This window comes from Esox lucius, chromosome 6 (genome assembly GCF_011004845.1).
Source record: "Esox lucius isolate fEsoLuc1 chromosome 6, fEsoLuc1.pri, whole genome shotgun sequence".
Taxonomy (NCBI): domain Eukaryota; kingdom Metazoa; phylum Chordata; class Actinopteri; order Esociformes; family Esocidae; genus Esox; species Esox lucius.
This window is the reverse complement of record NC_047574.1, coordinates 23,738,134-23,749,694: the sequence shown is the minus strand read 5'-3', so window position 1 is coordinate 23,749,694 and position 11,561 is coordinate 23,738,134. Positions and strand designations below refer to the sequence as shown.

The following is an 11,561-nucleotide window of genomic DNA, read 5'->3' as shown; positions in this document are numbered from 1 at the left end:
ATAAAACATATTGCGAAATGTGTAGTATTTTAGTAACCCGAAAACATGTCACTGTCATTTTTCTGTCTTTGTGATTGTCCACAGGCTAACAGTAAAAATGTAGAAATGATTACATCTATTAGTAGAGTCGATGAAGGAGAGAATAGTAGCAGCTTTTCCATTTGACAGCAGAATATATTGCACATTTTAGGATTCACTTATGCACCCAGACTAATTTCTAGTGAACAAATGTTGAATGAAACACTATCAGTGCACTAATACTGAAGATATATTATAGAAATGTTTTGATATTACAATGTATGAAATTCTACTCATGCCCCCTTTAAGCATGCAAATGTTTACACTCCTAGTTAGAAGTCTTACAATTGGGAATTTTTGGTGGCCCACACAAACTGTCAACAAAGACACTACTGAAACCAAGTTTGCTGCAATTGTTAAGCCTCAGTGGATACAAATGAATGACACATATTTGAGGCATCTCTCTGACAAATTAATTGCACACACATTTTAGAATCATCATTTTAGTTTGTGAGTGTTATATGGGAATATACAAAGGTTTATTAAGACATTAATGAAGAAAAACATTTATAAACGGTAGCAGCAAATGTGTTGGAATATGGTGTCTGTGTTTTGGCTGTCACAGATTCACACAGCTCCTCCAACTTTGCTCATCAACTTTTGTTTATACCCTGCTATGTTTGCCCATAAATCACTGAAACTATACACTTTATTAAGCTATAATACAAAACAATTGCTTGAAAATAACTTAGAAATTACATATTTCAATGATGAAACTCTTCAATTGTGGTGGCATGAGACATAAACAGCACTTTAAAAAATAAACAGCACTTTAAAAAAACAAATAGTTACACATAATACATTTTTAATAGCGCACCTTTTGGAATTGAATAAACATAATTCATAACACTTCCTTGTAAGGGTCCGAATTACACTGTACAAAGTAATTAATTGTAACAATGGGTTACAGGTGAGTCTCCACTGTTTTCACTTGGTAATGAGTATTCATTACATTGTAATTGCTCATAGGTAACATGCTATGAAGGTCTACAATAATTACAATGAATATCCCTCAAGATACACTCTTGTAGTATATTAGTGTGATTATTTTCTCACTTGAATGGTTATTTTCTCAGGATGGGTTGTGTACTATGTAAGTACAAGTACCCATACATTTTAACTAGCTAAAGCCTATTTAAAAACTAGTAATAACATTGAGCTTATTCAAATTTTACATATCCTGTGTGGTGTACTAGTGTACATACATAAGTGAATCCTAACGGCCAATTTGTAACAAACTGTAAAAAGGCACTCTTAACAGGAAGTGTTACGCAGAACTGTATCTTTATTCATTGTTTTAAACTAAAGAACTTAAATCTAGAATCTGACACAATTATGCATTGTTTTTTGGGGGGATTGCTGCAGGATTCATTTACCACTTTTAGTGGGTCAACTTAACATTTTACATCTATATACAAGGACCTTCAGCAATTCCTACATTGGCAAACTTTTACTGTAGGAGGGGTCTATATTAAAAGATTAAGTTATCACACAATTTGAACACAGGCATGGCACATCAAAAATGACTACCATCTGTTATCGGGGGCATGGTGTGTCTCTTCCATCCAACCCCGCGTTACTCAGCGACCAATCAGGACATCGCATATATCTTCACTTGGTAACATGGTATGAGGGGTTTGTACTGTGAGACCTGGGAAATAAAGGCCCAAAACACAGCATCCTAGTTCTTCCAGTACCCCATTTCTTCTCTGGAGCGGATGTCTGGTGGTCATGGACAGGGTCTAGTCATTTACCCACTGCATTTTAGGACACTTTTCAGTTTGACCTGTATAATGTTCTATGGGTTTTCTACTTCAGTCTCATCTCACAAACACCCGCAAAGGTCTAACACCTTCTAAAGGTGTAAGGATGTGTCTTTTATAAATCCCTAAGATAGGGATAAATGGGAGATGTCAGGGTGGACGGCTGGCTTCGCTTCACCTGGCCCAGGGTGTGATGTTTTCAGGATCAGGTGTGGTGGCAGGGGCTGGTTGAGACTATAGTTATGGGTGTGCTGTGGTGGGGTCCCCTCTCCCCTCTTAAACCTCCATTGGACTATGGGTCCCCTCTGCACCCTGTGGGGGGTCTGGCCGCACACGGCAGATGGGTTTGTTGCACATGGGGCAGACACTGCGGATCTCTAGCCATTTTAATAGACACCTGGACAGAAACCAAAGAAAGAAGCAGCGAAGTTATAATATGACATTGTATAGTAAAATGGAAATGTGGAGATGGATATTCATGTAATTGAGCAAAATAACAACAACAAAAACCAACACAAACAATGAGGTCATATACTTTGATTTCAACAAACTATTTCTGCACACTATTGGCAAAATGGACTGTATACAAGGAAAAGCATACTAGGAAAACATTTTTCTGTGATACCCACCACCAAAATATGGTGGTGGATCATTGAAGCTTTTTTTGCTGCTATTGGTCCAAGGGCACGTAAATAATGGTGGCATAATGAATTCCACAATGTACAAGGATTTATCCCAAAACTTGGGTGTCTCTACCAGGAGACTAAGACTTGGCCATGGATGGACATTTCAACAACACAAACATACATCAAAATCAACACAGAAATGGTTGCGGGACCACAAAATCTAAGTTTTACAATAGCCATCTCAGACTCCAGACTGGAATCCATTAAAAAACCTACGGGCTGAATTGAAGAGGTCAGTCATCCCAGGACCATGAAACGTGCTGCATGGAGAGGTCATCTGAGATCCCTCCCAAATGTGAGGCTCAATACTTTTATCCACTCCAGGGGAGACCTCGAAAATCTTGATCATAGGGATGGCAATCATTTTAAAACCTATGTTTATCAGAAAAATATCATACTACTCATAGAAACTTTTTTTGTTTGTGAAATGATTGTGCTGAAATCAAAGTATACAGCTCTCCCTTCTGCCTGAGCACAACATTTGACTCGTTATTTGTGGGGCTTAGGATTTGCATTCACTTTTGCTCAATTTCATGAAGGGTTCCATTACTTCATGAGCTGCCAGGAAGTTGCATCAGACATTAAACAACATTCCCAGCAAATGGGTGAACCGTCAAGGTATTTCATTTTAGTGACAGAGGTGAACATACACTCACCTAAAGGATTATTAGGAACAACATACTAATACTGTGTTTGACCCCCTTTTGTCTTCAGAACTGCCTTAATTCTATGTGGCATTGATTCAACAAGGTGCTGTAAGCATTCCTTAGAAATGTTGGCCCATATTGATAGGATAGCATCTTGCAGTTGATGGAGATTTGTGGGATGCACATCCAGGGCACGAAGCTCCCGTTCCACCACATCCCAAAGATGCTCTATTGGGTTGAGACCTGGTGACTGTGGGGGCCATTTCAGTACAGTGAACTCATTGTCATGTTCAAGAAACCAATTTGAAATGATTCGAGCTTTGTGACATGGTGCATTATCCTGCTGGAAGTAGCCATCAGAGGATGGGTACATGGTGGTCATAAAGGGATGGACATGGTTAGAAACAATGCTCAGGTAGGCTGTGGCATTTAAACGATGCCCAATTGGCACTAAGTGGCCTAAAGTGTGCCAAGAAAACATCCCCCACACCATTACACCACCACCACCACCAGCCTGCACAGTGGTAACAAGGCATGATGGATCCATGTTCTCATTCTGTTTACGCCAAATTCTTACTCTGTTTACGCCAAATTCTTACTGTCTCAACAGAAATCGAGACTCATCAGACCAGGCAAAATTCTTCCAGTCTTCAACTGTCCAATTTTGGTGAGCTCGTGCAAATTGTAGCCTCTTTTTCATATTTGTAGTGGAGATGAGTGGTACCCGGTGGGGTCTTCTGCTGTTGTAGCCCATCCGCCTCAAGGTTGTGCGTGTTGTGGCTTCACAAATGCTTTGCTGCATACCTCGGTTGTAACGAGTGGTTATTTCAGTCAAAGTTGCTCTTCTAACAGTTTGAATCAGTCGGCCCATTCTCCTCTGACCTCTAGCATCAACAAGGCATTTTCGCCCACAAGACTGCCGCATACTGGATGTTTTTCCCTTTTCACACCATTCTTTGTAAACCCTAGAAATGGTTGTGCGTAAAAATCCCAGTAACTGAGCAGTTTGTGAAATACTCAGACTGGCCCGTCTGGCACCAACAACCATGCCACGCTCAAAATTGCTTAAATCAGCTTTATTTCCCATTCTGACATTCAGTTTGGAGTTCAGGAGATTGTCTTGACCAGGACCACACCCCTAAATGCATTGAAGCAACTGCCATGTGATTGGTTGCTTAGATACTTGCATTAATGAGAAATTGAACAGGTGTTCCTAATAATCCTTTAGGTGAGTGTAGATGGTAGAGAGTAAAGGAAGGTTTAGTTGAGGGAAGGTTAAACTGAATCCTACGTTACATATAAAACCCCTAATAATATCCCATACATATTGTCTCATTTCAAGCGGAGTTAAAAGCAACTCACTACCTTGCAGTACAACTGCATCATTCCTGCCAAGAGTTCACATCATGCCTGTGGCATGCTGATAGTACTTCTGGGCCTAGCATGTAGTGGTGCATATTGGTTCAGAATCCCCCTCAGGGATTGGTGGGGCTATTGCCATGTGTTAGGTTGAGCACCTGCAAGCGCAATCATTGTTAACTGGCCTGTGAACACATCAAACCGGTGGGTACTGTTAAGTACATCCTGGGTAAGCGAGCAGTGTCATAAAGAAGCAGAACAGTTTGGTGTACACGTCTCAATCTTCAACTCCCCAAGTCTGTCAGCAGTTGCTACAATGAGGCATGAATGGAACTTGAAAAAGCAATCACATTTAAAAAAGAAAAAAGAACAACATCCTAAAAAAATTGTGCCTTAGGGCTAAAAAGTACATGAAGTCAAATAATAGAAAGTCACACAGCAAGAAAAATCTATGTTTGTCACTTAGAGGTTGATGTCATTTTCTAAATAAACTGTTATGTATGGATTTTATTTCTTTTTATTTCTTCCCTGAGTATGCCTTCAGCTTTTCACTTCACATGATCAAAGCCATGACTGTGGGAGGGGACTTACTTCTTGTGAAAGGCATGTGAGCAGGGACATACTCCAAGCTCATCTCTGGTTTTAAACTCTTCTAAGCACACGGCACATGTCTGCTGTAGGATGGGAAAAGATCACATTAACACTATCCTATAAAACATACAAAAAAGTTAATTCAAACTTCTATATCAGATGCAAATTACATATGTTTTTGCTGATCTCACTGTCAATCAACCTACATGCTCCAATGAAGGTCCATTGATTGAAAGCTCAGAATCAATTCAGGAATTTGGCTTCAGGAGTTGTACAGAGACTTTTGTTACATTTTCCTTTGGTCTCCAACACCTAACCCTAACTCTGGGTATGATGGAGACTCTTCCCATTTTGAACATTATCCTTTAAAAACAAAACTATCTTTTTCCCCATTATAAACTTTGGATGCAGAGCCCCCTATTAAAAGTGTCTACAAAGACATAGCTAGAACAATTAAATCACTTACTCCAAGAAGACTCAATTTCTTTCCGGCTCCTTTTAAAACAACCTAGAGAAAGAGGGATTTGTGGTGGCGATAATCTTTTTTACAATAAACTAGAAAACAAATGAACATCTTTATAAATTGACATACAACTAAACAAAAAATGGCAATCCAAAGATATCAAGAAGCAACAGATTGAAGAAACTTCATTAACTGAGAAATGTTTGTTTGCATCTGTAAGTCTGACACCACATTAAATATTTCAATAACACAAGATGAAATTACCTCATTATATCCATATTGTTCCCTGGTTCCTTGTCTCCTTAACCTGAAAATAATTATAAAAAGGCAATTTCAATAAACCTGACAGATTCACACACTGGTTAACCGCCACAGAAATCCATGATATTGAAATGGTACAAAAACCTGTCCATATCTATCCATCCATCCTTCCATCAATCAATCATGTTGGCATGGAGAACAGTTTTCCTTATAGTATTAACTCCTAAATGCCAAATGTCAATGTGACAACAGTTGGCTGTGCTACAACTACAAAGTGCCTGAACAGATTTTAGTATGTCATTTTGGTTTCACATCGGGACTAGAAAGTAGAAGTAGCAATCTCAGATTTGGCAAAAGAATACATTTTGCTCTAGGTGTAAACAATTCCTTCCAGCTGATTATGTTATAAGGTTGTTAGAAACCAATGGTTGTTGTTGATTCAAACATCCTGCCCTACCTGACAGTGTTCGCCCCACAGATCTATTTAATAACCCATGATCAATAAGCTTAGATAGCATTGACAAAAAAACAAATTCAATGTTCTGGTCTTAAAAGGAAGCTATAGCCGACTTCCATGTGTTACTGAGTACTGAGCCCATAACTTATTGACCGTGCTTATTGAAATAGCCCCTAGCCCATGCTTGCCGATTTGCTGTGCAGTAATACTTACCTGAACATATAGCAGCAGAAAATCAGGCTGAGCATGAAGATAAAGAAGCCAATGCCCAGGATGATGACATAAATGTTGACGGGCAGGTGGTAGATGTCCTCCAGAGTCATCCTGCAGCAGGGGTCTGAGCTTTGCGATCCTAAACCGCACAGACATCCTGGAAGGGAGGAGATAGAGTAGCTTTACCAAACTCTACAGACCCTTCTGTCCTCATGCACAAAGAACACTGGGGTTCAGCATGCACGTCATCTTCATTAATTGATTCTGAAGCACATTTCAGTGATGTGTTTCACGTTGAATGTAGAGCGGGTTTTTAAACTTGAGGAATTTGTACGTTTTACATGTGGCATTTCAAAACATTTAATGCTGTGTGTCAGTGTACAGTTTATTATTATTCTTTACATCAGAGCCAGAATGAATCAAATTAACTGTGGAATGTTCTATTAACATAATGTTTTGTGTTCTTTACTGTGAAGTAGGCTACACCTCCTTCTATTTGGCACTGAAATCAGCCTCCCAAGACTGGGCATGCATATTGCATACAGTTAGCTTCTTGTTTCACATATCAATGTAACACTACTTCCATTGTTGACCTTCACTGAGTTGAATGAACTTTTCAGTACGGAGTCACTTCAACTTGAAAAGTGAGCGGTCAAATGGAATGGGTGCAGTTTAGACCATGTAAGCCCTGTCTGTGTGGGTGTGGGTCTGTGTGGGTTTGTCCCATCTATGAGGACCACCACAGCAGCGACGCAATCCACAATGACAGCAAATAAAACACTTCAGCACCATTGCCTGAAGGCTAATCATCAGCAGCACCATATATGCATAAAATGGTGACCAATTCAAAGGTCTAATGCCACTCGTATTCCCTCAATGAGTTAAGAACATCCTAGGTTGAAGGTCACTGTGGCTGTGTCAGGGTCAGGTCGGAAGAGCCCTTCCAGTGGCTCAATCTCTCAAGATGGTGGGGTGCTCAGTGTGGGTGAAACAGGATGCATCAGTAATCTTAGGAGGATTTTATTAAATCATTGATAGTCAAGTTGTTAGAGGTAGAACACTCCATAACGAATACTTGCAATTTGCCAGTGTTTAGGGCTAAGCGTTAAAGGTCCTAATGAAACCATTCCCTGTGCAAACCATCCTCCATTTGTGTGTTCAAGCTTGACTTCATTTTCACAAGTGTCAGAAAGATAGTGAGATAGTGAAAGTTATTTTGGGTGTAGTGGCTAATTTGACCTTTATGTGACCCCTTCTAGCAAGCGTGCACCAATTAAACTGCAGGAGGGATTTGTTCACTTGAATGTCATGCTTGTTTTACCATTTTAAAAAGAAATATGAATTGAATCACTGAAGTTGTCAGGGTCATTGATCCTTTTGCCCCTCTCTGAAAGTTACCCTCTTCATTTTGTCAGCAACACACGGCCACTCTAAACAAGTTGGTAAGGCTAAGGGTTTGGAAATCACAGACAAACTGTCTGTCAGTTTTTAGGGGTATGTGTTAAAGGGAAAGGAACCAGTCCCTTGGGAGTACTTTGTTATACAACTAAATGTAGGAAAGTTAAACTCACCATTGCACCAATGAACCAGGTGCATGAAATCAGCTTCCAGACAGCTAGACAGATCCAGGGAATCAGTGGACAGGGGTCAAAATGTCTGAAGTCACTCACAACCAATCCTGGGTTTTTGTTTTGATGGACAATCAAAGTCAGTTTCTTCCAGAAAATAATGTTATTTTCAAAAGGTCAAAGGGGTCTGTGTCTTCAATAACAAGGATGGATTAGTCAAGCCTTATTGCATTTTTAGAGTAAATTCCTTTGGGATAAACAATCTCAGATCCCAAAGATGCCCTTTTGTGGATGATGTTTACTTCTCCATTCAAACATGACAAAAACTAGTCAGTCATCGTAGACATCCACGCTGTTCTTTGGGGTGATGATTTGATGCGAATAATCAAACAACAACATCAGAAAACATGGAAAAAAACATTGTGAAAGGTACAATAGGCAACAGAAATAAAAACAGCCCTATTGCAAGGGATGCTCTGTAAATACACAAAGCAACATCCAGGCCATAGCTTTGTTGTTTTAGGTGTTAGACATCCAATCTTGGCAGGTTAAAGACACATTGGTGTCATTCTTCAGAGGATAAATGGAGAGAAAACTGTCCAAATCCCAAGCAGCTAACCGAATGCAGTTGCTAATTTGCTTTGTCTCCCCTTCAAAACATTGTCACAAGGCTTACCCCTCCCACGCCTGCTTTTCTGAGGTCTTCTGTTTTTCTCTCTCTCCGTCTCCCTGCCTCCACCTTCCTTGGATACTCCTCTCGACATAGATACCCTCTGTTGCTGTGAAAAACTGCCTCTGCCAACTGTGGGAAACAAAGGAGAACGTCGATGGCTTCCTGCAGTGCACAGTGTTCCTGTGAAAGCTCCTCCTCACACCGGCACTAGCGTTGTGCTCTCTGCTCTAGCCTCAACCATCTGCTCCCCTTCCTCCTAACTTGACGAGGGTCTCGAAATAAAGAAATTTTGCCTAACACTAATGTTTAACCCATGCAGCCGCTCTCCGATGGTCTCACTGCTCTGCCCTGCCCTCAATACTGCTTCCTTACAACGTAGCTACGAGCACACTTCCTCGGCTCAGTTTGTAAACATATCCCTTCTCATGTGATTGTCTACATCACTGCTTTGCTTTCACACGCCCCCTCTTTTTATCTGCCTTTACTCACCTTCCCTCTATTCCCCCCTCCCTCAACCGTTGCCTCTTTCCAGACGTAAACTATTAATAAAAAATAGGTGTCAAGAAAGCAGTACCAATACGGACATGCAGACAGACAGCTGGCGAAGTATACGCAATTATACGTCATTTAGACTAAAAATATATGTATAATCCCACCACCAAAAGAGCAGTCTGCATTTACGCATGACTTAGCACTGACATTACCTTAGTGAAGTGAAGCACATTCAAACAGGTAGACATAACAGCAGACAGACAGATTAAATTAATTCTAAGAATTATGTAGATAAATGGACTTATCTTACAGTGTGTGGATAAATACAGAAGTAAATGTATTTTTGGTGATGTACAACACATTTTTAAGGCTATATTGATTGGTTTGTACCTCTGTCACTCGGTCGCGTCGTTGCCATGGTCACACATTCTACCATACAAACAGCGCAACTGTATTGATGACCATAGCTAATGCCTTTTAATTGGTGCTGATTACAGTTTCGTTTAAATTACACCGTAGGGTTTGGAAATACGACAACATCGCTAAGGTGTCTTAATATTTCGTTCAAAACAATGTTGCCATCATTATGATATTATCGATATACAACATGATGTTGTCAATAGCTAAATTCCGTCAAGAATAGCTAACGATGCTAACCATGAACTGCCCTCAATATATTAAGCTTGTTTGCATCAAAAATCAGTTTGATGACAATCAAAACGATAATAAAAGGTTTAGCTACTAATTATTTGCCTTCTTTAGACATGTTTTCAGGCCATGGAATATTTTTCAAGTACTACTTAGACAGTCTTCATCAGCTCCCATTGAGAAAGCATTGACTAGAATTCTCAGTTGGTCATCAAATGGCAGCCCCAAATGGAATTTTCAGAATAGTGTTTTGACGTAATGTAAAATCAAACAAAATAAAACAGTTTTTATGGTGAATGCTGAATGGTTTGATAAATAACCTTCATTATCCTCGAACGTTGTTTGAAGACCATACAACGTTTTGAGGATGGTAATTCATTAAAAAAAATGTTGACGTAATTAAACTTCATAACGTTATCTACACGTAATTCTGTAGCATAAGCTAATAGGAAACGAGAGGTCCATCGCAATGGTCCAGTGTTGCTGCATTCCCCAGTTCTGCATTCATTACGGAGTGGGATGTGTGGATTTACCACCATAGAATACAATAGATGTGGAGATGAGCTCATCATCTGGGATTGGTCAGCAACTGGGAAGTGAGCCTGATGATATGTTTCTCACTGTAGTATTTAACAGTTGGAGGGAGTTTCAAATGTTGTTGCATTTTTAATCAAAGAATAGATAGAGAGAATAAAAGGGAAATCCTGTACTACTGTCAAATGATGGAAGCTATGTACACGCCAAAACTAGTTTCAGACTCTCTCAATGCTATCATAACCAAATCCAATTAGTTATGATGCAGCATTCAAGTGCTATCAAAATTATTAGAAGCTTTTAATTCCAAAGTTCCAAACTGCCTCTGGAAGCAACATCAGGATAAAAATTTGGAATCAGGAGTTTCATGAAATGTGTTTCCATGGCAGAGCAGCGGTACACATCATGCTTCACTATCAGGCAGTCTGATGGATGAATCTGGGTGTGGTGGAAGCCAGGAGAACGATACCTATCAGAATGCATAGTGGCTACCGTAAAGTTTGGTGGAGGAGGGATAATGGTCTGGGTTTCTGTTTCAGGGTTTGTGTTAAGCCCCGCAGTTCCAGTGCTCAATGCTACATAATACAAAGACATTTTAGACCGTTGGGTGCTTCCAACTTTGTGGCAACAGTTTAGGGAAGGCCCTTTCCTGTTCCATCATGACCCTGTGCACAAAATGGGGTCCATAAATACATGTTTCGACGAGGTTGGTGTGGAGGAACTCGAGTGGCCTGCACAAAGCCCTGACCTCAACTCCACTGAACACCTTTGTGTTGAATTGAAACTGTGATTGGGAGCCAGGCCTTCTCATCCAACATCGGCGCATGACCTCACAAATGTTCTTTTGGCTGAATGGGCAAATATTCCCACAGTGACACTCCAGAATTTTGTGGAAAGCCTTCCCAGATTAGTGGCGGGCAGTTATAGCTGCAAGGGAGGGGGGGTAGCAAGCTCAAAAACAAAGGTGTGCCCTTCAGGATTCTACATTGCTTATGAGGGTGGCATTGTTGCACATTCTCTTGAAGGGATGACATTGTTGCACATTCTCTTGAAGGGATGACATTGTTGCACATTCTCTTGAAGGGATGACATTGTTGCACATTCTCTTGAAGGGATGACATTGTTGCA

At 40.2% G+C, this 11,561-nt stretch overlaps 1 protein-coding gene across 1 annotated transcript; it reads right to left on the bottom strand.

Moving 5' to 3' along the window:
• Nucleotides 1–505: 505 nt before the first annotated feature.
• LOC105008013 (RING finger protein 122) lies at nt 506–9,431 on the bottom strand. The gene is made up of 6 exons (XM_020047284.2): nt 8,090–9,431; nt 6,519–6,675; nt 5,852–5,894; nt 5,591–5,632; nt 5,125–5,207; nt 506–2,238 (listed from the first exon to the last, which is right to left on the bottom strand). The coding sequence occupies exons 1-6, from the start codon at nt 8,112–8,114 to the stop codon at nt 2,118–2,120; spliced, it is 471 nt and encodes a 156-aa protein (XP_019902843.1). The 5' UTR covers nt 8,115–9,431; the 3' UTR covers nt 506–2,117.
• Between the last annotated feature and the right edge of the window lie 2,130 nt (nt 9,432–11,561).